The sequence below is a fragment of the Chelonia mydas genome, chromosome 25 (assembly GCF_015237465.2).
Source record: "Chelonia mydas isolate rCheMyd1 chromosome 25, rCheMyd1.pri.v2, whole genome shotgun sequence".
NCBI lineage: Eukaryota > Metazoa > Chordata > Testudines > Cheloniidae > Chelonia > Chelonia mydas.
Genome location: NC_057858.1, coordinates 10,524,803 through 10,550,445, shown reverse-complemented (window position 1 = coordinate 10,550,445; position 25,643 = coordinate 10,524,803). Strand labels below are relative to the sequence as shown.

General features: G+C 53.7%; 1 protein-coding gene across 1 annotated transcript; it reads right to left on the bottom strand.

Moving 5' to 3' along the window:
- Window positions 1-3,479: 3,479 nt before the first annotated feature.
- On the bottom strand, window positions 3,480-19,387 carry FGF22 (fibroblast growth factor 22). The gene is made up of 3 exons (XM_007072194.4): window positions 19,107-19,387; window positions 4,269-4,372; window positions 3,480-3,771 (listed from the first exon to the last, which is right to left on the bottom strand). The coding sequence occupies exons 1-3, from the start codon at window positions 19,354-19,356 to the stop codon at window positions 3,577-3,579; spliced, it is 549 nt and encodes a 182-aa protein (XP_007072256.2). The 5' UTR covers window positions 19,357-19,387; the 3' UTR covers window positions 3,480-3,576.
- Between the last annotated feature and the right edge of the window lie 6,256 nt (window positions 19,388-25,643).

Genomic DNA, 25,643 nt, shown 5'->3' with positions numbered 1-25,643 from the left:
TCTGTCAGCTGGAGATAATAGCACTGTCCTACCTCAGAGGGGTGTTGGGAGGTGATGCCTTAGGTGGATGGAGGTCAGATTACTCTTGAGTGCTCAGTAAGGGGGCTATAGAAGTAGCTCAGACCAGCATGCCTGCATGCCTTGAACTGGTTGAGGTGCAAAATGAGGCACTTCCTGGAACTGTTTTTGGTTGGGGGCTGGAGTCCCTGCTGGGCAACATAAATGCCCATGACTAGGGGATGTAACCAACTAATAAAATCTAAAGCTTCCATCCCGCTGTGTGTTGCTCTGGGTTTCATGGAGAGGGAAGCCTTGCGTGTGCTTTTCTGGCCAGAACCGCGCTCCAGCATTAATCCCTGAGATGGGGGGTGGGGGCAAATAGATTTCTCCTGCAGCTGAGATCTCCTGAACTGTCTCTTAGTGGGTGAGATCAGGAGCCCTGTGCTCCGCCTGGGATCACAGGTGGCCTTTCCTGCTCTGTAAGAGGATGCTGCTGTAGTACGGAAGCTGTTATCTCAGTCTGATGGGGTGGCTGGAGTCCACTAGCCTCATTTAGTTACTGAGGAACTGGGCTACTCCGTGGAGCTTGACTTGGATTCCTACTAAATAGCAAGGGGTTTCCCCTCCTCCTCTTCCTGCTCCAGGAGGGGAAGCACAGTGATTAGGATCAGGCAGCTGCAGTTACTTGATTCCACAGTGGAGCCTTTGATGTCCTGGGCACAGCCCCATGCCCCGGTGTGAGAAGCTGGCAGCAGTAAAATGAAGATAGGCCAGTTCGTGTACCGGCACAAAGGAGCAAGTCGCTCTGCTGCATCTGAGAGAGGCCCTGTGCCTCCCGAGATCAGAGGGGAGCCTGTGTACTATACACCTAAGATAGGAATTCCTTGGTCAGGCTGGAGCAGCGGTGTGGTGTACTGGGTACAGCTCTGACCTGGGAGTCAGGAGATCTGGGTTCTACTCCTGGCTCAGCAACTGACCCACTGTGTGCCCTTGGGCAAGTCACTTCCTCGCTCTGTGCCTCAGTTTCCCCTCCTTTGTCCTCTCTAGATTGGCATCTTTCCCAAAGAGCTCGCACTCAATGTACAGCACCTAGCACCGTCTGGTCCTGATCCCAGATGGGCCATGTCAGTGTTCCTGTATCACAGATGATGATCCCTGACAGGGCTGTTGCATCACAGTTCCTTTCCTCAACACGGTCACAGCTGGAGTCCACCGGTCTGCAGCCCACCTTCCAAGTAGTTCTGTAATGCTGGGCACATAAGCAACAGGCCCGTGTTTTCCTCGTGCTGAGACTCCCAAGTGATTGGGCGGCCTTACGAACGGGAGCGTGCTGGACTCCGCAGGGGGCAGGCTCCTGCTGGAGCGTAGTAACAGAGCTGAGCTCGTCCATTACTGGTGGCACCCACGCGCCGTTCGCAGTTACGAGGCGCGTGCACACAGAGATCGACTTTGAACCGCTGCTTCCTAGCAATTGGAACCCATCGTCGCCTCTCTCCACCTGGCTTCGGACCTACCTTGTTGGCTTCCCCTGGGCCTAACCAGACAGCCCAACCGGACGGGCAGTCTGCTGCTGCTCCGGCACGGAGGCCTTGGGTGAGAAGTTTCTCTTCCGGCAGAGCTTGGTCTGGGGGGTGGCGACGGTTAGGAAATCCAGTCACTGCCCCAGTTCGTGCTGCTGATGTCCAGAGAAGGGAATTTCCTCCCAAATACAGATGGTAGCAGCAGGGTGACTCCTTGCGTAGTGATGCGTAGAAGGAAGCACAGGTGTCTTGCTTTCACTGCGGCAGGGATTGCAGGCTGGGCTGTAACCTGGTGAACGCAGGCCAAGAGCACAGTCCTCTCAGCACCTGGGAGCCCTTTGCTTCCCTCTGATTGTCCTTATCTGTGGAGGAAACGGCGAGGAGTATGAAATCCAAGCATGTTCTGGGAGCGTTATCAGTGCCATGAAGTGAGATGCCCCTGGAGTACCATTGATGAGCTCGTCGGGCTGTTCTTTTATCTGGGGCTCTGCCTTGCCCTGGCCTCCTGGGACGTGTTTGGCTGTGAGCGGACCCTGAACTCACTCCCTATCTTATCTCTGCCCAGTCTCTCTGGCTACTTCAGTCTCCTGAGGACCCTTCCCTGAGGGTGTCTCCTGCTGTTTGATGAGCTTAAATGGAGCCATGGCTTTCACTTTCTCTTGGCTCATTGCCTGCGGATGGGGGAGGGGGTACCCATATTAATGGGACCAGCGGGAGGTCATATCTGTTTATCCTGCTTCTTTCCCCTTCTACCCTACTCTGACCGCTGGGACCAGCTCATCATCTGGACCAAATCTGGCCGTGCTCAGTGCTGACCTAGTTAGGTCCTTATTGAGGATGCCCAGTGGTGGTCATGAATCCCGAGGATCTCGGCGGTGAGTCAGAGCCACCCTATAGAGGGTCAGAAGGCCCCATCGCCTTGATCCCTTTACTGGGCTGCATCAGGATCCAATGTCCTAGGGCAAAGTGAGCTCATGCCCATTTGGGCCTGTGCCCTTCTTTGAGCTGTGGGCTGTCAATCTGACCCGCCAGGCTGTACGCTGGCCACGGGGCGTCCTTCATGGGGCTGTGAATGACCAATGCAGGGCAGACTGCTCTGCTGCTTTAAAGCCCTCTCGGCCCTTTGGTGGTGGGGAAAGGGACACAAGATAAGGACTTGGAAAAGCAGGAGTCGCTGGTTCTTTTCAAACCAGCCGCGCCCTGTTTCATTTCATCGCGCACACACCTCCCCTTAGCTTTGCTCTTCAGGACAAATTCCATCACCGGTCTTGATGCTGTACCTAGCTAATACTTCACACATACAGCATTTGACGCCTTCATCAAGGTATTGAAGGCAATCACTGCTGTGTGTGCCCTTTCAAGAATGGGCCCCTCTCGCTGTCATGTTCCAGAGCTGGCCGCCGTCCACTCTGTCTCGCAAAGGCACAAGTTGTAGACCAGTGATTTCAGCTTTTGGAAAGCCAAGCGGATGCCGCACAGAGAACCCCGAAGAGCAAAACTACAGAGATTTTACCGCTTGCCCTCCAGCAATGACACAGCCCTGTGGCTACTGTAAAAATACGGAAGAGTGCTTTAATTTGCCTGGACGCTTATAGACATACACTGTATACACGTGCATTGATACATAATTTAACAAAAACAACCCCAAAGTGTTTGGCTGTTCCCACTTGGGTAGCTCAGCCTCACGCCATCCGTGGTCCTCCTTTTGAGGGAACAATAGTTGGAGCATTATGCCCAGAGATCTTGGGGCCTGCTGCGGGGGGACGGGGGAGCTGCCAGCGCTCAGGGTGCCACACGCAGGATGATTCCACTTCCTGGTCCACGGGGAGCCAGTTCTATTCAAGTGGGAGCCAGCGTCCCAGCTCTGGTTTGGCACTGCTCGCTGGAGAGCAGGTCCAAAGCAGTGGTTTTAAATCCTTCGCTGCTCCCCATGCTGGAGGGCAGTGGGAGAGCCCATCTCCTTTTTGTTACAAAAAATAATAAATAGCACAAAAAAGTCCTCTTAAAAAAACATACAAACCCCAGCCCGATTCGGTCCAGGGCGGCTGCGTGCGTCTCAGGAGACAAGCATGGGCAGGAAGTGAGTGGAGAGGTGTTGGCGCTGCGTCTTGCCCCCCTGCCTGGGCTTGCCGTGGCCGTTGAGGGCCAGGAACATGTGGTGGTCCCCGTGGTGCCAGTGTAGTGAGGCGTAGGTGTTGTAGCCGTTCTCCTCGATGCGCTCTTCGAACTTGCAGTTGGGGTTATACTCCTTCTGGGGAGACAAAGAGGACCGTGAGTACGGTGCGGCTGGGGGGTGTCCTCTGACGGGGGGGCTGGAGCACGGAACCTCAGGAGTCCGGGGTTATAGCCCCAGCTCCTGACCGGGAATGAAGTTCAGAGGTTGCAGGAGGGGACTAGGAGTCAGGGAGCTCGTGCTCCAGGAAGGGAGTGGGGTCTAACAGAGTAAGCGGCCAGGAGGCAAGACTCCTGGATTCTTCTCCTAGCAATGTGCTACGGGCCCCCCCAGCAGTGAGGGCTTCCTTCCAGCAGGCTGCCTGTCTCTAAGCAGCTACCCAACCCCTCTCTTGGCAGCATCAGGCCCAATATCCTGAATGCCGGGCTGGGCCGAGCAGGGTCCTGCTAGCTTCTATCCCAAATTGTCCAGCCGACCAGTCTGATCCCTGGTCCAGAACGAAGCCACGAGCCGCGCTCCCCACAGAGCATCATGTAAGGAGGGCCGAGGACGAGGGGAAACAGCTTGCTACCTACCGACCCGTATACTTTCCCCTTCTTGTTCATGGCCAGGTAGAAGCCCGTGTGCACGGATTTGATGGCTACGACACCCACTCGCACCGACCGGATCTCCAGGATGCCTGGGGGGGGGACAGAGAATTCAGGGCACTGAATCGGGAGAGTGTACCCGTGCCGCAAGCGGGCGTGGAGAACAGCTGGGCTGCCATGGCGCAGGGCCAAGGCGCTTCATTTCGTTAGCCAGCAAAGCACTGTTTTGTACGAGTGCTGACGGAAGCCATTGCATTGCCTGCCACTGAAATGCAGCCACCTCTGGGGTGGAAGGTGGCAGCTGTTTAGCAGCTTATTACAGCAATACGACTCAATACCTAAGAAGCCTTTCATCCAATTCAAACTTTTCAAGGGAGGCAGCGTGCAGTCGGCTGGGCTGCAATTTGTCGAGGGCACCTTGTGTGGAGGGTTCTAGCTGGACCTTTTTCAATGAGGCTGCCGGTAACAAAACATCCTCCTATCGCTCCCTTCGCACCCTGCCCGCATGTACAATGCAGGTGTTAGCCCAGCTTGCCTGACCTCTGATTTCCCAGTAATGGTCCCCAGGAGGCTTGAGTTAATTGAATGCCTCCCATCCTTAAAGACTCAAACCATCCCCAGCAGCCCGAAAGCTGAGAGCCAGACAGCTGCTGTCACGTGACTAACAAGGCATTGCATTATGCAGTGAAGCTTGTGTCTCTCCCCAACAGAAGTTGGTCCGACAAAAGATATTTCCTTGCCCCTTGAGAGCGTTAATGTATCACTGGACAGGGGAGGGACTGGAGGCTGGAAAGTGAACCAGCAAGTGACTGAGTTACAAATTGCTGCATTGAAACCCCCTGGCCAAGGAGAGCTTTAAGGAGGGATGGCGGGATAACCAGCAGGGCATGGCCAAAGCGCTTACCATCTAAATAGACAACGGGTGGGAGGTGAAACTGAGGCACGGTGCGAGGCAGGGTCACACAGCAGGTCAGTGATGAGACTAGAACCCAGGTCTCCTGACTCCCAATCCAGTGTGCTGGGCACTGGGCAACACGGCCTCCCAATTATTGGTTGCGTTGGGGGCTCTTGGTGCTCCTGCAATCGGAGATCGGCGCGCCCCTCCGCTAGGCATCCGTACACACCGTGAAGAGAGCCCGTGTTCCAAATAGCTTCAATCTAAGCCAAGGCTTCGGCCACGCTGGGATTTTTGGGCTGAATGCAATGGGGACAGATGATGCAATTTCACCGAGGAGCTCTTGGGCCAAACGCTGATCTTGGTTCTTCTAGTGAAAATCTGGGGTCAGTCCGTGGAGATCAATGGAGTGACTCCCGATTTTCAGCAGTGTAAGATCAGAAATAAGTCCAAGGTAAGCCCTACACTGCTTCAGAGCTCGACAAGATGCTTGTGTGATATGTTGTTTAGTAGTATTCATTATTTGTCTTGTGATAGCCTGGGGCCAGACTGCACTAGGTGTAAAAAGGAGAGTCCCTGCCCCAAGCACACAGTAGAGAGATCTTTCAGTTCCTCCAAGCCTGGAGAGGTTTCTCCTTCCTGCCACAATACAAAACAAAAAGACCCTTTGATACAGAGCTGGAGAGGGAGACTGGGTTTGCAGAGCTCCGCTCTGGGGCCTTCGTCCTTCCAAGCTGATCCGGCCCATAGCACAGAGCTGCGCCATATGCACTAAGGGAGGGAAATCCACTTTCCTTGGGTTGCCCGGCCTTTTCTGTAGAGTGCTGACTGCGTGTTCAGTAGAACTGCTTGCAAATTCTCCAATGCCCGTTTTCCGTCAGAAATATGGACTTGACGGAATTGGCAAAACGTATCGATGTTGCCGACACTGGACAGGAAATTATCAAAGCGATTTGTTTTGACTTTATTGTTTCAACTTTTACGGTATAATTTAGAATACAGACCAAAGTCAAAACATTTAGACTTTTAATATAGCACAAAATGAACCAAAGTCAAAATATCTCCGTATCGGGTGGTTTCGATGTTTTGGAAATGAAATCTAGGAATTTTCATTGTGTGATAAATTAGGAAATTTTGACTTTTCATTTTGATTCAGCTCAAGAGATGATCCTCAGCTGGTGTGAAGCAGAAAAACTCCATTGACCTCAATAGATCTACAGTGACTTTATGCCACCTGCGGATCTGTCCCAAAGCCTCTATCCCCAGGAGCTCAGACAACACCGAATGCCCTGGAATGCACAAAGAAGAAAACTGATGCATCCAATGAAGTGAGCTGTAGCTCACGAAAGCTGATGCTCAAATAAATTGGTTAGTCTCTAAGGTGCCACAGGTACTCCTTTTCTTGCTGCAAATACAGACTAACACGGCTGCCACTAATGTAGCTCACCAGACTAATTGGTGTCTGTCCTGATCACAAGCATGTGTGGATGTTGACTGAGCTAATCAGTGCAAACAGTTCCTGCCCTTGTCTGTGCTTAGGGGCCAGCTACTCAGACTGCTGCCAGCTCTCCTGAATGCAGACAAAGCCCTTAGAGTGATTTGTTTTTATGTTGCTAATACCTAGTGGTTAGATGGAGCTCTTTTGTCAGGAGATCTCAAAGTGCTTTACAGAGGAGGTCTGCATCATTATCCCCCTTGTACAAACGGGGAAACTGAGGCACAGAGTGGTGGTGATTTCTTCTTTTGTACGTGCCACAAGTTGACTGTTTGGCCCTCTAACGGCTGCATCATCGAGGGCAACAAGGTATTGCAGTCCCCCCCCCCCCACCCTCCAATCTTCTAAACGTGCACTCCTGCCCCACATGTGGAACTGTCTGCCTCACTGCCCCACCCTCCCACGGGGAAGATTGGTCTAAGTCACCTTTCTGCATTGTGGGAGCTGCTCTGGCCCATGCAGTCAGCCTGTGGAGCCTAGTCTAGGATCTGCATCCCAAGTTGCAAACAGGTAAATTAGGACTTCTGAAATTCATCAGCATGCCGGTCTCTCGATCCCAGAGTTGCCGCCACTCTCCGAGGACACAGTTGTCAGCGCTGATACGCCATGATTCATCTGGGATTGGCACTGGGCATGAACGTGAATGGCTGCTGCAAAAGGATGGCACCTTGTCTAAGTTTTGGGGGGAGCTCTGTGTGCCAGTTGATACAAATTAGATATGAATATGTGGCGAAGGCAACTGCAAATGGTACGTGTCACTGCGTTCGGTTCCGCATCAAGCAGATGCGGATGCTGCCTTCTGCCCTAAACTGCTCCACCATATTCTGCTGGAGCGAACATCGGCGCCAGGACCAAGGTCTGTACAACATTCTGCTCTGCAGAAGGTTCCTGCTAGCTTCTGAATCAATGGCCGTGTGGGAGCTGATCTTTTTCCTTTGCGTTCTACATGGGAACAGTGTGTTCGACTACAGTCCAGTTTGACTCCTAAAGAAGTGAACAGGTTAGAAAGAGATTGGACTGTCCTCAGTACAAACTGTTACGGGTTGGCTGGTCAGGTAGAAGTTTCTCCCAACCTTGCTACTCTTTCCTGGCTTCCAGTGGGGACTAGGGGTTGGCCTGGTTCTCAGGTGCCAGGAGCAGCTTTGCTCCGTCCTGGAGTTATCTGCTGAGACTGACCAGAGCTCAACAGGAATGTTTATTGCTTCAATAAAACACAGTTTGTATCAGTGTTTTTTCTTTCTGTAAAATGCTCACAACCAAGGAGACAAATTCCAGTTGCCCTCAAGAGCTGGGGATGGGACGAGATGCCCATTAAGCCCGACAGGATGCTTTGAAACAGACCATTCCAGGTGATGTTAGGCAGTAAACTGAGCGCACGGAGGATCCAGAAGAATGGACTCTTCCAGGGATCTGCTCTTGCCCCAGCATATTGATAAATGATCTGCCCCCCCCCCCCCCCCACACACACAGGCCATTCAGGTATGCAGATGACATCTGCCTCATTTCAAGAGACAGACTTCCAAAAGATTGGGGACAACCTGAACTAAGGCGTGGTAGCATCGGACTCTTGCAAGAAGTGGAGTCTTAAGACCCAGGTGTCAAAGACTGTGTGGTCATACTTCCATCTGTGTCACGCCAATGCTTCGCAAGAGCCCCAGGTCGTCTTGAGTGGAAAACAACGGGCATGGGACCAGCTAGCCGTATATCGAGGAGTAACTCCTAGCTTGTATACTTATCTACAAAGAATGCCTCACCCCATAGCTGAGAAGATTATGAGCAAAAATGACCCCCAAATAAGCTTCCCGGCTCAACCTGGGGGGGCAAATGCACATACACTGTTCAGCTCGGTGCTAGCTCTCTGCCGTGCTCCAGGGTGGTTAAGCTCTTCCCCCACCAAGCTAGTTGATGTCCAATTGAATCAAACAATGTGAATAACTGGGATTACGAGACCAAACAACCACCGAGTTGCTGCTGGTCCTTTTGAATATCCGGTCTGCTAACATCAGGCGTCATGTTCCAGCACAAGAACTGCCTGGACAAAATCCAGGAGACCCACAACTGCCATTTGTCACAGGGATCTGGGAAGCGTCTCACCACCATGAGCAAAACTAAGGAGAGACTAGGAAAGCCGGAGGTTCAGGTGGACCTTTCCCAAAGGCCTAGCACAACTGAGTCGCAAGAGGTGCTGTGAGCGCAGGAAGGCGTGCAGTCTGGTAGTGCAGAGGAGGAGTTGGGACTCCTGGGTTCTATTCCCAGTTCCCACCCTGTGTGACCCGGGGCGGATAGTGTTCTTAGTGCCTCATGTGGTCAGCCAAGAAAAATCCCTGGGATGAGATTTAACAGTCCATTTGGGCCCTATAATTTATGCTCATCGTCTGACTTTCTGCATGACACAAGCCAGAGAACTGCACCCAATAGCCCTTAGAGGGGAGGGAATTCCCCTCCCCTTCTCCACCAGCCCAGCAACTTGTGCTGGGAGATCCTGGGATGAAAGGTGCTGCATGAAAGGGAAAGCATGGTTACCATCTCAGGCGCTGGCTGTGGAATTGGGATTTCTGTCCCCTTGCTATGTTCTCTGAGCTCCAGCTTGAAAAACAGGCCAGCGCTTTGATCATAAGCTGCACGGGCCGTGAGATCAGGCCTGCCTTTTCCGAGGAAGAGCAAAGAACAAAAGCACCCCAGCTTGTCCCTAGCTGCATTAGCTGCAGCCACAGCCGTCCTTTCACGCTGTCAAGGAGATGAAAGTTGGGGACGGATTTCCCTGCAGGGAAAAGTCCAGATTTGTTGTGTGATTTATTTTCCCCTCTCCCTTGGGACTAGCTGCTTCCCTAGAGCCAGGCGCAAGGGATCTAAGCAAAACCTCCACGTGGCTGGAACAAATGGTCAGTCTTTGACCGGCGCTGACCCCTGATTTATTTCCTCCTAATTGGCAGCTGTGTTGTGTGTTTAGTCGAAACGTGATTCCTGATCTTCAGGTACCGACCCCGCTGTTAGATCATCCCGGGCTCTTTCACCTCAGCGCCCTCCCAGGGGTCCTTCGTCAGCTCCCCGTGCCTTTGGGGTCTGTGAAGAACAGGCCCTGTGGGCTAAGGGGAGCAGAGAGCCTGGCCCTAGCTCCTGGCTGCTTTCGCTGAGAGGCAGAGGGGGGAAAAAAGATGAGGAAAGAGGAACTGAAGGGATTCAAGTGGTAAAACTGCAATTCTTCCCCGCTCCCCAGTGGCGCTGGCTTTGGTTTTTTCCAAACTGCTTCTTTTCCCTTCCTCTTAGGAAACTCCAGCCGTGTCCTAGCTGTGTGAGCCACGTCCTCGGTGACCGACCAGGCCCAGGATGACTTCCTCATGTCAGCCTGCAAATCGCTGACCCACCTTCCAAGGAGAGAGAGAAGACTCAGCCTTGGGCAAAGAGGGGTTGGGTGTATTTGCAGCGTGTATACGTGTGCATGGGTACGTGCTTTGCATGTATACGTGTGCATGGGTACGTGCTTTGCATATATACATGCTACACGTTACCTGCAGAAACAAATCCCGTACAGATGCTCTGCCTATACACAATAATATGTGACATGCATTACACATGTACCCTCCACCTATACACGTTATGCTACGTATGCAGTGGAGATGTACATGCCACGCACATAGCTTGCACATGTACACATTTCATGCATTGCCCGACAGGGAGGCACAGGTGCAGTGCGTCTGTGTGAATGGATGGAGGGGTGTGCACGCCTGCATACTTGTGAGAATAGGGGTGGAGGGGTGCGGACGTGTGTATACGAAAGGGAAGGTGGGGGGCTCAGTGCAAGGCCGGGGGTGTGTTTGAACGAGAGGAGATGTGAGAATGGGGGTGGCAGAGGGTGTGTGCACATGGGAATGTGGGTGGATGTGAGTGCAAGTGGAGGGAATGCAGATGGATGCGTGGGGTGTGTGTGTGTGGACAGGGCTGGGGGAGGATTTATGTCCCGTGGATTGTTAGCGGGTGTCTGAGTATGTGGGGGAGTACATGAGGAGAAAAGGGGTGCAGTTGTAATACAGAACTAGCCTGGGCTCTGGCTCTGTGCTTTGCCAGAGGTGGGTGGGTGGCTGGCAGATGTCCTAGCAGAGACACTAATGCGAAAGGCATGTGGCCAGACAAGGCAGGGTTTACAATGGAAACACCCAGCATGGTTTCAGGAAACTCCATCTCCAGATTCCCGTAGCTCCTGCTCTGGCCAAGACCCTGGGGGTAGCGAGCCTCTGCACAGACACACGGCTCCGCACATGTGCTGCTGACTCCTTCACCACCCCCAACGCTGGCACTTGCAATCTGCACTGCCATCCTTACTCAGGGTCCTTAGCACCACCTCCTCGCACAGTCGTGTGAGGAGAGTTCACGTTGCCTTTGTCTGGGGCCCGAGGATCTTGCAGCATTTTGCAAAGGGCTAGTTCTCACAACGCCCTGGGGACTGAGGTAAGTATTTTCAGTCCCATTTTGCAACTGGGGAAACTGAGGCACAAAGGGGCTGTGAGTCACCCAAGCTGCCACAGCAAGTCAGCATCAGAGCCAGGCACTCAGGTCAGGAGCTCCTGGCCCGCAGGTGGTTGCTCAGACTTCTAGACCATGCTACCACTTCTATTACTATGCTACACTCTTGGGAAATCCCAGCTCTCCTATTAAACCCAGTTCTGGGGCGGGATCTCCAGTCTCTGTGTCCATTCTCCACAGCAGTGGTTCCCTGGGAGGGTGTCTCCTTCCCCCACATACCGTGCTGGAGGCCTGCCCTCCTTAGCACCACCAGACCTCTAATGCTTGAGCGAAAGGAGTAACTCCATTAACTGGCAGCTCCCGCAGGCTCTTATCCTCTTTTGTGGATTTGCCTCTAGAGGAGGACAAAGACATCCCCCCCCACACACACACACACTCCTACCAGGAGCTACAGAAGCATCCCCCTTAGCGGCTGTGGCCCTGGGAGGAGAGAGTGTGAAATCCACTCAGTGACACTGACAAACCTCTTTTCTTTGGGGGCAGGTGGGGTTTTCAGCACAGCATCCCACCTGTTCTTTGTATCACTGGAGCAGCTAGGGATCAGAGCCCCATTGCGCCAGGCTGGATGGGGGTATATGCCCCACACCGGCACTGAGAGGGTTCGTGGGAGCTTCAGCACTCAATCAGCCTACCTGTTGGCACCTGGAGGGCGTTAATTAAGCAAGGCCACCTAGAAAGGAATCAGGTGAACCTCAGCTGGGGGAGGCCCAGGAGAGAGGAAGCGAGAAGGCGCAGAGCAGTGCAGGAGACTGGGAAGGGCAATAGGGGCTTAAGATTGTATCTGTGGTTTGGGGATTTGTGGGTGAGCGCTAGGGAAGAATGCTGGGGCGTACAGCCCTGAAGGAAGGGTGAGGGCTGAAACCTTGGAGCGCCGGAGGGACATACAGCTGCCCGGTGGTCCCAGGAGGGGGCTGTGGGGAAAGGCCTACTGCCAGCCCAGGGTAGGAAGACACCCGTAGGAGGCAGCAGGGATGAGTCTGAATAGACAGACCCAGGCTGTTCCCTACAGGCTTCCTGGGCTGGAACCTAGAGGAGAGAAGGGACCTGGGTTCCTCTACCAGCCACCAGGGAAGGTGGTGGAGAAAAAACCTGCAGAGACAAGGGGATCAGGACTTTTGAATACCCCAGGACAAGAGTGAGTACGGACCACGGGGCCCAGAGTCATGGGTTGCAAACCTGTCATAACAACATTGGACATTTGCTGTGTTGGATTTTCTCTTACCCCGGAAGGGGTGGAAACAAACTACGACCTGGCCGAAGAGTTGACCCCTGCAGGGCTGGAGCAACCTTCGCCAGGAGCATTCAAACAAAGCCTGCTAGGCCATGCCCCGCCACGAGGGGGCCCACCAGCAACGAGTCCACCCTTCTACTCGGGCGCTGGTCGATTGGTCCTGCCCCAAAGAGTTTGCCGTCTAAACACAGGGGAGGTGCAAGGGGCAGGTGCAGACTGCAGTGACCCTGCAGGGCGTGCCGCATGATGCACGGATGGAGCCACGCGTGCAGAGGCTTAAAGGACACCAAGAGAGAGCCCAGGGTTGAGTCAGGGAGCCAGGTGCATTTTCGCAGCTGCCGCCTGACCTGCTGTCCTAGACCTGGAGTTTCCAGCCAAATCTGGTCTGGTTCATGCCCCAAACATCCCTCGTAAATAGGGCCAGAGCAGGACGGCAAGGGGCAGGCGGGCGGCTGTGCGTGATCACAAGGCAGGAAGTCTTTCATTAATGGGCCAGCTCAGAGGAAGCCTGGCAGCCTCTGAGGATCAAAGGTCACCTGGCTCTTTATTGTTTCCGATTGCACTTCACGGATGGGGAAGCTGGCTGGGAATTGGAAGGCACCTGGCATCCTGCACCCCTTACAGAGGCTTGGGGGAGTGCGGGGAGTGGGTCTAGATACCCACTCAATGCTCCCCAGCTCAGTCCACTGGTGTATTTGCAATCAACCTCCCGTTGTTCTGATGGGCCAGCACTGGCAAGCCAGAATTCTCCCCCATCGCCCCAGGCCCCACATGGGAGGAAGGCAGAGGACGTGGTCTTACTCTCCAGAGAGAGGAGAAGAGCTCCCAGGGGCGACCGAGCAAATGAGGACGGGAGAAGTGGCAGGAGCTGCTCTCGGTCAGGGTAAAGGAGGTGGGTGGGAAACTGGCAGGAACTTTGAGCAAGGGAGAAGGCTCCAGACCCCACAGGAGGCAGACAGACAGACAGATGCATGCATGTTGGGCTCCACAGATGGATGGATGGACAGATAACAATTTAGGCCAAATTATTTCACATGAAAGGACCATTCAACATGGTCCCAGTTGGGGTGGCTGCAGCGGCTGTTACAAAGGAGTTGGAGAGACGGGGCAGGCTCATTTCTGGAGCTGGGGAGAAGCTGCCATAGATTTGTATGCCAAGGGGGTTCTGGCCACATCCTCTGGCCCTGGCGATCAGGGCAGATTGTTTCCCGCAGCACCCCCTGCTGGCAAGGACAGAGATTAGTCTCTCTCGCTCTGGAAGCAGGCAGCAGGCTCCTTACTTTGCTTTGTGCCACAGCGTCCTGACGTAGCTGCAGGCGAACGGACCCGTCGCCACAAACTGCCGACGCAGGGCTTGCTCCAGCACCCAGGGCAGCCTGTGGACAGGCTCCCACTGATGGCAATGGCCCAGGCCCAGGACCCACTGAGGAGGCCCATTCTGTTCTCCCTCTCCTCTCCCCCAGCACCCCTGGAAGCAGAGAATAAAACCTCCCGTGGGACTTTCTGTTCCAAACCCAGCCGCTGGGGCACGTGCCCCGGGCTTTGCTGCAGTGGGCAGCTCCCGGGACAGTGGGAGCAACGCAGGGGGATCAGCGGCTGAGTCTGGGGTAGCTCAGCCCAGGGGTGAGCGGTCACAGTGCTGCAAAGCCACTCCCCTCGCTGGCGCAGCGCTCCTCGTGGGCTGGTGCTAGGGCTCCTGGGGCATATCCCATGCTGCTTTGTGCTGCAATCAGCCTAGCTGCTCTCTGATTTTTGCCCCCCCCACCCAATGACTTGTGGGAGGATTTGTCTGTCTTTCCAGGCACCCAGGGGGGATTGTGGGAAGGCATTGGAGGACAGGAAGCATTCGAGTGGTGCAAGCCCACATCCTCCCTGCAAAGAGGGTGGGTTACCAGCTGGCGTGAACCCAGCACTCAGGACAGGACGGGCCAGGTAACCCAGGTTTAAAGCACCACAGCACTAGAGTTTTGTGTGTGGAGGGGAGCCAGGATGGGGCATCTCCCGAGTAAGACCCCGGCCTCTCTCTCTTGTGAAAACATCCCCCTTAGATTTTCTCACACAGCTGGACACCACTTCATCTCTTAGCATGAGCAAAACTGGGCTCCATTAAGCAACTTTCTCTGTCCCTGTTTTGCATCCAGCGCACCGTCCCCAGTCTCTAATTTTGGCTCATCGCGGCCATTAAAAGGACACGGTCAGGATGAAAGTGGTGTTTTACAAAGACCAGTGCTGGCGAAGCCTGGGATCAATGGGAGCACAGAAACTGCCAGATCAGACTAAGAGCCCATCACCCCGTCTCCAACAGGCCCCAGCACCAGCTACTTCAGAGGAAGGTGCGTGAAACGCTGCAGGCACTTATGGGAAAATTTCTCTTAAGCCCCTCGGTTATTGGTTGGCTTCTGTCTAAAACAGGAGGGGTCAGATCCTTTCCCAGGGGGAAGGGAAATTTACCTCCTCCTCTGTGGCATTTGCCACCCACCTGTCGCAGGGTTGCACTCGTACCCAGGAGCCAGGACCTGGCGCTGGCTAGAAACCAGTGAAACCTACCAGTCGTCTTTTGCACGGTCTGAGCAAAGCCCCGAGGAAACAGCCTGGGTGGTGAGAAGCTAATTAGGTGGCTGCGACTCCAGTCAGGTTTAATGATCCTCTGCGACTGCTGCTGTTAATAACAAAGGACGTTTGCTTCTCTAAAAATAACACAAGCGGGTCTGCTCTCAGTCCCGGCTGGATCTGTCCTGGGAGTTCAAACCCGATAGTGTCTCTGTTCCCTAGCCCAATAAAATCGCCACCCCAGTAAAAGGCTAGATCCCACCTTGGCCAGCCTCAGGCTTAGCAGCGGGGGCTGCACAGCTATCAGAGCTCCCAGGAGGAGCTGATCTGGCCAAGTTCCCTGTGGGAGGCTCCAGGACAGCATATGTTTCTGTTGCGGCAGCATCCGCACAAAGTCCGTGCCCCCCCACACCACCCCAGGCCGTGCTGTTAGCCAGGGCCGATATGGAGTCCCTGTTCTGCCTTCATTGTTCCTTTCCCAGCCTTCGGCTCCTGTTGGGGAGCTTGGCAGGAGCGAAGGGCGACGCAATCCTCCCACTTGGGCCCTTGGTGTTGGCAACCATCAGCTTCAGAGGAAAGACATGGCTCTGCCACCGAGCCCCTGTGTGGAGTCAGGCCCGTCGCTCTGTGCCTCAGTTTCCCTATCTGGACAATAGAGATCATCCTTTGTCGGTCTTGTTTCTTATGATTGTAAACTTTTGGGGGGAAAAGTCTCTCTGTCTGTTCGCTTCCCAGCACAATGGGGTCCAGATTTCAGCCGGAGCCTGTAGGTGCTACTGTCACACCAATAATAAACTGGACCAAAGTCACAGGGAAGGGTAACCCTGGCCGATCTGGGCCATGTTAGTCATCACCTAGCCACGCTAGGCTAGACTCCACCCTCGTTAGGGTCAGTGGAACTGCCTGGATGCAAGCGAGGACAGGATCCAACTCCTGCAGGAGTCAACCCCTCAGATTGTGCACAGATCTCAGGCAGCTTTCCCGGCTCCAGGGCTTTTCTCTTCAAGATACCATCAGCCTCCCGTCCCTGTCTCCGTGGCCGCATTTGGGTGCCAAGTCCCGCCAGGAGCTGCAGCGCTGTTATCAAGGACATGGGAAAGGGGTGGGGACCGGCAGAGCAGGGAGACAGTGGAACTGAATCAGGACTTTGCTTCCACAGTGAAAATATTTACAGCCGAACCCTGATGAACTGAGACCCTCCAGCATACAGGGGCCACTGGCCACCTCCTCCTGCCAGCAGCCTGGTGTGGCCCTCCTGATTAGAGGCTGGTGGAGGAGGCAAAGAGCCAGCCTCATGCCCCAGGGAAAGGCCTAATCTTGTGTTGTTGTTACCGTCTCCTAGCATCAGGCTCCTCCCCACACCTCCTCTCTCAGGGATGCAGGTTACCCTGCTGTAGCAAAGCAGCCAGGCAATGTGATGCTCCTGATACCCTTGCTGTGATTTTCCCTGATCCTTCCTTAATGCACTCGAGATGTCATACCATAATGCTGTCCGATCTGGTCAGGCTGCACGCTATTTGGGACAGTGGCCTCACCTTCGTATTTGACTATTAAGTACTCGGGCTCTATGCAAAGGTATCATAACAGCAATATCTGGCCTCCTGTAACAAACACAGGCCTCCATGCCTCTGCCCAGGCCTCCTGACGTTAATTAGGATGCGGTTCTGGGCACTGACGCAAAGGCAGATGCGCAAAGTTCCTTGCTGCATTTCAGGGCCAGTCTGTTGCACAGGGAGAGCTGGGTAGAATTCCAGGCGTCTGGGAAGCGGGCTTGGAATGGGCCAGGATTAATGTAGCGGAGGGGTGCTAAGACTAGAGGATGCCTCAGTCTGCAAAAAGTCAGACCTGGATTCTGAGCCTCCCGCTCCAACAGAAATTTGGTTCAAGCCCAACTCATCTTAAGAGCGATTCTTCTAAGTATTAAGACTATAAAAGCGTCTCTAAGAATCATAGAATCATAGAATATCGGGGTTGGAAGGGACCTCAGGAGGTCATCTAGTCCAACCCCTGCTCAAAGCAGGACCAATCCCCAACTAAATCATCCCAGCCAGGGCTTTGTCAAGCCTGACCTTAAAAACTTCAAAGGAAGGAGATTCCACCACCTCCCTAGGTAACGCATTCCAGTGTTTCACCACCCTCCTAGTGAAAAAGTTTTTCCTAATATCCAACCTAAACCTCCCCCACTGCAACTTGAGACCATTACTCCTCGTTCTGTCATCTGCTACCACTGAGAACAGTCTAGATCCATCCTCTTTGGAACCCCCTTTTAGGTAGTTGAAAGCAACTAGCAAATCCCCCTCATTCTTCTTTTCCGCAGACTAAACTATCCCAGTTCCCTCAGCCTCTCCTCATAAGTCATGTGTTCCAGTCCCCTAATCACTTTTGTTGCCCTCTGCTGGACATTTTCCAATTTTCAGTTTTCCAATAAGGCCAAGATCAGGCACCCATTGATAACATATAGAGAATAAAAGAGCCCAAGAATTTACAATAGCGTAGCCAAAGGGCAGGGGAAAGGGATTATTATCCCCATTTTACAGATGGGGAACTGAGGGCCAGAAAGATTAAAGCCCAGGTCCTCAAAGGTATATAGCCCAGATCCCATTCAAACCAATGGGAGTTAGATGCCTAAATATCGTTGAGGATCTGGCCTTTAAAGTGCCTCACCCAAGGCTGCACAAGGCATCAGTGTCAGAGCTGGCAAGTGAACCCAGATCCCCCGAGTCCCAGGTCACAAGCCCATCCTGACCCTCATTAGCAGCAGGCAAGTGGCCCTGTGATCTAGTGTGAGCTCATCGCTGCACGGAGCTGGACAGGCGACTCAATCACAGGGCAAACAATTGCTGCAGGTGCCGAGTGCAACCAAAAAGAGAATTATTAGCGACCAGACAAGAAGCTGCTGTCCCGACGGCCTGATGAGGCCGGGTGTTGATTGCAGGGGCTGGGCCTCAGGGCTGGGATGCGGGGGGAATTGGAGATTTCCGGTGGCCTTGTAGGAGATCTTCTAGTGCATACTTACAGCAAGATTTTCAAAAGTGACGCAGTGAGTTTGGGGGCCCAACTTGAAGCTACTTTAGAGAGCAGGTGCTCAGGCCCCTTCTGAAAATCAGGCTTCTCTGACGCAGCTCAAGCTGTTGCTAATCACTTCTCAAAGTCCGGGCCTTACTTGAGTTTCCGTGAGAGATGGGCCTGAATCCGAACTGGAATAAAAACCTGGATCCGGCCCCATGGTTCATGGCTGCAGCTAGAGCCAAACTCCTTCAGCTCTGCTTTAAACGGAGCTTCCCGGCTTCGAAAACCCCTGCTCTCTTCATGACGCATGGTCCATCCTGCCTGTCCTTGGGTAAGTCGCTTCCCCGCTCGGGCCTCAGTTTCTCCTCCTGTAAAATGGGGATAACGGCACCTACCCACCTTTGTGGAGCACTTTGTGATCGAGCGATGGGAAGTGCTCGGTGTGTTATGGTTATGTTCGTGCCCGATCAGGTGGTCTCAATGCAGTGAAAACTCCCGCTGCCTTTGCTGGCATTCTCTCCCTGCAGCAGTGGGCCAAACAGCACTAAGTAATCCCCGAAAAATTCCTCAGAAAAAACACCTGCCGCAGCGTATCCAGCACACCACCTCTCCACTCTGGCATCCATATACACGGATGCTCCCCAGGGCCTATGTACATCTCTGAGAGTTAACATGCTTGTAATGACCCCGCTGGGCAAGCACCTCTCCTCATGGTGACTCTCTTACTGTTATTTTCCTTTGTGATGGGAGTGGGAACCTGGGGGAACCCGGGCTCCAAACAGCCAGACAAAAAGACCAGGTCCACCAGCAGTTTAGGAAGGATCAGGGCCTGGGAAGTGGGGATAGGACCATTAATAAAACAGAGCTTTCCACCTTCAAAGCCCTTTACACACATTAACCAAGCCCTCCCCGCCAAGTCTTGTCTCCCATGTCACAGACAGGGAAACTGAGGCACAAGGAGGCAAAGTGATGCACCCTGGGTTGCAGCCAGAGGCAGAGCAGGGGTGAGAAAGGACCTGTTCCTGGCTCCCAGGCCAGTGCTCAAACCACTAGCCCCTGATACCTGGGGCACAGGCCTCTAATGTCCCCTGGGGACTCCCCCACCCCGGTGCCCTCCAGACTCACTGTTAGGACTTTCCTTCCACCGTGTGCCTTGCACCTTGCCACTGCTGTCGATGCACAGGAAGAAGTGAGTGGCGCCGTACAGCCTCCTCCAGCGCACGTCGCCCTCCAGATGATTATAGCTCCGGGGGCGCCTGCTGGTGGCCCCCGAGTGGTTGCTCCCCGGCGGGTCCCCGTGGGCCGATCCGGCGAGCAGCGAGAGGGCCAGGCAGAGCCAGAGAGAGCAGGGGCGGGCCAGCCCTCGCCGCCCCATGGCAGTCCCGGGGCCAGGAGGTCCAGGCGGCAGGCGGGACGGGTGGGACCATGCGCTACGACGGGTTCCAGCACATGCCCGGGCTCAGGCTGGCGGGAGGCACGGGGCGCGTCGCCAGCCCAGCCAAGAGCTCCCCGGGGGCATCCCCGGTGCCAGCTTCCCCGCAGGGCTCCCAGGGCAGGGGGGACCCCCCCCCCAGGAAGGGGTCAGCGGGCAGCAGCCCCTGGGGAAGCCCAGCCAGGGCAGGCAGGAGCGGGCGGGTGCCCCCAGCCCTGGCTCCCGGCCCGGCCGCTGCTGGAGTCAGGGTCAGAGCGGGGGGCAGCGGGGACTCCCGGGCGCCGGCCGCGTCTCGGTCTCAGCCGCGGCAGGAGCAGACGCCACGCGGGGCCGGCCGGACCTGGGGACTCCTGCCATTGACAGAGCCGCCGCTTCTCCGGCGGGGGGGCTGCCCGGCGACGTCCCAGCCAATGGCAGCGGGCGGAGGGCGGGGCGGCTCCGCTCATTCATAAATCTGCGAGGCCTTTAAAGCTCTGGGTGCGCGCGTGTGTGAGTAGCTATGTGTCTGCACGTATGTCTGCGTATAATGGGGGAGCATGTTTGTCTGCATCTGTGTGTGTGTGTGTGTGTGCATATGTGTGTGCATGTTTGTCTGCATTTGTGTGTGTGTGCATCTGTGTGTGTGTGTGCATCTGTGTGTGCATGTTTGTCTGCATTTGTGTGTGTGTGCATCTCTGTGTGTGTGTGCGTGCATATGCATGTGCATGCGGGTGTATGTGTTTGTCTGCATGTGTGTGTGTGTGCATGTTTGCATTTGTGTGTGTGCATATCTGTGTTTGTGTGTGTGCGTACGTGTGTACATATGTGTGTGCATGTTTGCGTGGGCGTGTGCATGCGGGTGTATGTGTTTGCATGTGTGTGTGCGCGTATGCATGTTTGCATTTGTGTGTGTGCATATCTGTGTTTGTGTGTGTGCATACGTGTGTACATATGTGTGCACATGTTTGTGTGGGCGTGTGCATGCGGACATATGTGTTTGCATGTGTGTGTGTATGCATGTTTGCGTTTGTGTGTGTGTTTGTGTGCATATCTGTGTTTGTGTGTGTGCGTACGTGTGTACATATGTGTGCACATGTTTGTGTGGGCGTGTGCATGCGGGTGTATGTGTTTGTCCGCATGTGTGTGCGTGTGTGCGTATGCATGTTTGCATTTGTGTGTGTGTTTGTGTGCATATCTGTGTTTGTGTGTGTGCATGTGCATGTTTGTCTGCCTTTGCATGTTTGTGCATGTGTGCATGTGTATGTACATGACTGTGAGTGTGTTTGGGATCATGTGTGCCCATGCATGGGGGTGCCTGTTGCCCTGTCCTTGGTGCAGTCACTTGCACACTTCCGACCTTATGTCAGCCCAGCTCATTGCACGCCACCAGGGCTCCTTCCATCCTCTGTTGCACCCCACAAGCTCCCTGTGTGACCCCCCCTCCTTCCCTTCAATGTCAGGGACTCCCTGCAACTGCCCCCTCAATCACCACCTTGTCATTTTACATCCACTTGGCGCTAGTGTGAATGGCTGGGCAAGGGGCAGTGACATAGAAACTCAAGCGTGTGTGTGTGTGAGAGAGAGACAGAGAGATGGTGTGCACCACAATCTTCTCAGTTCTAACCTCAGCTCCGCCACTGACCCTGGGCAAGTCCTGTCACCGTGCCTCAGTTTCCCTCTCTATAAAAGATGGGCTATTCCTCACTTGGGTGACCAGATAGAAAGTGTGAAAAATTGGGATGGGGGTGGGGGGTAATAGGCTCCTATATTAAAAAAAAAGCACTGAATATTGGGACTGTACCTATAAAATCAGGACATCTGGTCACCCTATTCCTCACCTCACTCACCCCGGGGAGAGATGTGTGCATGTGAGTGTGTAGCTGTGTCCTGACATCAGTGTGTCATGTTTACCCCTAACACACACCTGAGCGTTCTGCCTTTTTCACACCAACCACAGCTCTTCTTTGGCTTGTCGTTCCAGTACATTGTGAGGTGGAGATTTGTTTGTGTGCCTGACAGGTGGTGTGAAAATCGGTGCTTATGTTTACACGTGAGAGCGAGACACGGGAGCTGGGGTGGGGGTGGGGGTGGGGGTGGGGGGAGCCTGAGAAGAGAAACTCACCAAACCTAGCACAGAAACACGACACACAAAACGAGTTTCTTTTCAGAGACAGGCTCTGGGTCCCCCTCCCTGCGCACAAGCCAGCTGCACAATTCCAAGTCCCTCCCTCTGGATCCTGAGACTGCTGACGGTGCATAAACTGCCACTTAGATACCTAATACTTACCTATCCTCTCTTACCACTGATCCTGACTCCTCCGCATTTGGAGGAGGCACTAGGGAGGAAAAGTTGTCCAGTGCTAGCCTGGGACCTCGGAGACCTGAGTTCAATTCTTCACTGACTCCCTTGGGCAAGTCACTTAATCGCTCTGTGTCTCAGTTTCCTCATCTGTTCAATGGGGATGATAGCACTGCCCTACTTCCCAGGGGGGGCAATGAGGATAAATACATTAAAGATTGTGAGGTGCTCAGATACTAGGGCGACAGGTTATATAAATACCCTGGACAGACAGCTCTGGAGAGGGGGGAAGTTGGAAACCGCCAGACCGCTTTGGAGAATCCAGATCAGCATCTGCACGTCTGGTGCTGACCCCGTCTGACTCTCTGCACCTTCTGACGCACGGCTCGACGTCTGAACCCAGGGATGCCCCTTGGCATGGTGGTCTCCGCTGTGACACAGAGTGTTTTGCTGGGCCATGCGGAGCCTGTTCCTTCCCAGCAGCAGGAGATGAGCTTCCAGGAGGCCTCTACTGTCCTGTGTTGACATTCTTCTCCCTAATTAGCAGCAGGGAGGGAAACGAGCACAAATATGCCTGGGCTGACCTGACCAGTTTTTTAAGCGCTTAATAGCAGCCTGTGAGTCACTGCTTGTCACCGGGGGTATTTCTGCACCATCTGAGACAGAATTATGAGGTACTGGAGCAGGTCCTGGAATACCGGTACTGCCGGCAGAGTGCAGCCTTGGGTATCGATGTGCTCGTCTCACACACACAAACACTGCCGGGCATGTGACTTTGGCAACACAAACACACCTATACATGTGACTTGCATACACTGATCACGTGACTCACGCATACACACATAGGTACCCGCGCACAGACACACACACGACCGCTGGCCACGTGGTGCGTAGGCGTCATTTATGTGTGCACCCGCAACTGCTGGCCATGTGACTCGTGCGCACACCCCTGCCACAAGTGCATGCACACGTGCACACAAACACAACCATGGGACTGGTGCGTGCACATGCGAGTGCTGCTCTGTTGTGCACACGGAGTTTCTGGTGGTGCGACTCTCATGGTAATTACCATCGGCTGCTGCCTCCATGAAACAACCCCCGGCCAAAAGTCAATGTGGCAAGCCCTGGAGTTCAAGCCGGGTCTTGATGCACCAAACCCAGCAGCGAGGGCTGGGGGATACAGGAAGTCTACAGCCTTGTCCCTCCCAGCTGCAGCTGTCTTTAAACAGGCTTTCTCCTGAGCCAGCCCCCCAGTCAGTAGAGCAACTGCAAAGCCAGCACTGGCCCTGGCTGTGGCCGTGGAGTCCCAGGGCTCGTTCAGCAGGCTCTGGACCCTTTCTGATCCTGGGCACTATTAAGAGATATTGGCCCAAGCGGTGGAGGCTGGTTTCAGCTTCGCACCATGCAATATGTAACCTCCACTGATCAGCAGTGACCTTGACCTTGACTCAGGCCGCGTCTCCCTGTTGAGTCTGAGCAGCTGGATTGTGGCTTTTGGTGCATCTGGCTTCACTTTGTCTTTTAAAACAGCGGGCTCCCTGCAGTGCCCATTGCAGCCAATGGGCATCTTTTCTCTGGCTTGGGATCCAATCCCTAGGGCTGGCGACAGGTCCTGATTGCCAGCCCCAGGGGACTGAAGGCCTCTGTCCAGCAGCAAGAGAAGCTTTCCCAGTGCTGCCCTCTGTTGATGGGCCTTGCCCGGACATGCAGGGGAGAGGAAAGAGCGTCTACGAAGCCCATGCAGGGCTTGATTGCTCAGCTGAGGCTGCCGGCTGGGGTGTCAGCTGCAGTGGGATTCATTGGTGATCCGGGCAGCTGTTCCCTAGATTCTGCTAGCGGGATGGGAGCAGCCTTGGTCACTACCAACGAGGGCTTGATTGGAAGGGGTGACCCGCCCCATCACCTTCCCAGCCCTATAGAGGGTCACTTTCCTCTCCCACTCCCTACCCCTACTATGGTCGCTGTCCGCTGTTCGGATATAGATATTCAGGCCTGTCTGTAAAGGCCAAACTCTAAGAATTTAGGTGTATTCTTGTCACTTAGCTAGTTCTAGAGGTATAAAAGAGAGAATCAAAATCACTGTCTGACTGTATAAGGCCTTTTCCCTGTGACAGTCTGAGGCCCTGTTCTTAGGCTAAGGACTTTGGCTAAACAGCAGAGGCAGCCGTAAGCTGGGAAGCGACTGGTCAGATCCTCACATTCCAAACTAGTCTCATTGAAATAAGGTGCAATTGGGCTGTGAGGAATACAGTCCTGTCCTGATAACGCCCATCGCCTCCAGAGAAAGGGAAGTGCCTTGAAAATGTAACAGGAAACTTAGTTTGATAGCATCGTGTCTGGCAAGAACTCACTTATCAATAGCTGGGATGTGAAATCCCCATTTCTGTGGTGTTCTATCATTGTAGTCCCCATTTCCCTACTGTTTGTCTGTACAATCTCTGTCTGGTTCTGTGATTGTTTATATCTGCTGTATAATTAATTTTGCTGGGTGTAAACTAATTAAGATGGTGGGATATAATTGGTTAAATAATCATGTTACAATATGTTAGGATTGGTTAGTTAAATTTCAGGAAAATGGTTAAGGTATAGCTAAGCAGAACTCAAGTTTTACTGTATAGTCTGCAGTCAATCAGGGAGTAAGGTGGGGGAATTGGAATCATGTTTTGCTAATGGGGGGAACGGGGACACAGGTGTAAGGCTCTGTGGTGTCAGAGCTGGGAAGGGGGACACTACGGAAGGAAACTGGAATCATGCTTGCTGGAAGTTCACCCCAATAAACATCGAATTGTTTGCAGCTTTGGACTTCGGGTATTGTTGCTCTCTGTTCATGCGAGAAGGACCAGGGAAGGAAGCGGGTGAAGGAATAAGCCCCCTAACATCTTAATGCCATGACTTGGATACATCGCATCGGATAGGTGAGTGGCAGCCTGTAAGTCCCCCTCCCCAACAGTCCATGCAGCTGCTTGGAGGGGATATTGCGAACTCTCATGATGGTAGTTGTGGGTTCTGGCAAGCCAGGGTAAAGGATTTTTTGGATAAATGGATAAGGAAGAACCCGGGCCCATACCAGGTGCAAGGGTCAATCTGGGATGAGATTAAAAAGGAAGTGGAGGCAGTGTTAGGGGACCCAGAGGGATGGGGGGTGGCTGAGGAGCCCACCCTCTTTGGTATATGGGTAGTGGAAGAAGGTCCCTGCCCATGGGGCCTAGATGCCTTCCAGGGAAAGGAGGCACTTCAGCCTGCTTGTGAGAGGTTTGAAGTAAGGGCAGCATTATGGGAAGCTGCCAGGAATCTTTCAAGCTTGGTGCTGCTTCAGCAAGGGCTGTAAATTAGTTAGGGCTGGTTAAAGATGATTTGGCACAACAGGGTTTAAAGTCAAAAGCTGAGTTAACAGACGACCTTTAGAGACAGGAGCTGGGACTTGGTCCTGGGGGAGTGGAGAGAAAGAAGTTTCAAAGTGCAGAAGGGCAGGGTTTGCAGGAGCAGGTAACAACCCCCACTCTTCTCCCAGAGCCAGACCTGGGGCTAAGGGCTCCCAACCGTTTCAACCCAGGGAGCCTGCTCTTGGCTCAGACCTAGCTATGTCCTTTCCTTCTTTTCCTTCTTCTTTTTCTCAGTTTACTTAATTTGCTGCTGGTAGCCTATACTTTAAACTGACCTGACCGGCTTAATTGGTTTCTTTCCGCCTCTTTCCCCACCTCTCCCCCTGCCTTTCCACACTTTTGTTTTTCTGAAGTTTTAACGGAGGGCACTTTGGATACTTATGTGAAATGTTTCGGGTTATTTTGGACAAAGCATGAGGGAGGTCTGCTGTATTCCACTGGAATTTTTGGAATAAAAGATCCATGGGCATCCATGGAGACAAATGTTTTACTGCCTCTTTGAACAGTCTCAGGGTGAAGGCAGCTGCGTGGCAATAATTGTACTTGGTGGCTAAGTTGTTACAGCCAAA

Bases quoted from the DNA above. Each gene is read 5' to 3' on its own strand.
- FGF22 (XM_007072194.4), bottom strand. From the start codon at position 19,356: ATGGGGCGGCGAGGGCTGGCCCGCCCCTGCTCTCTCTGGCTCTGCCTG. The intron at 4,373-19,106 runs GTGAGTCTGGAG...TCCCCCCCCCAG, and splicing joins GTGGAAGGAAAGTCCTAACA to GCATCCTGGAGATCCGGTCG. The intron at 3,772-4,268 runs GTAGGTAGCAAG...TTGTCTCCCCAG, and splicing joins AGGGGAAAGTATACGGGTCG to AAGGAGTATAACCCCAACTG.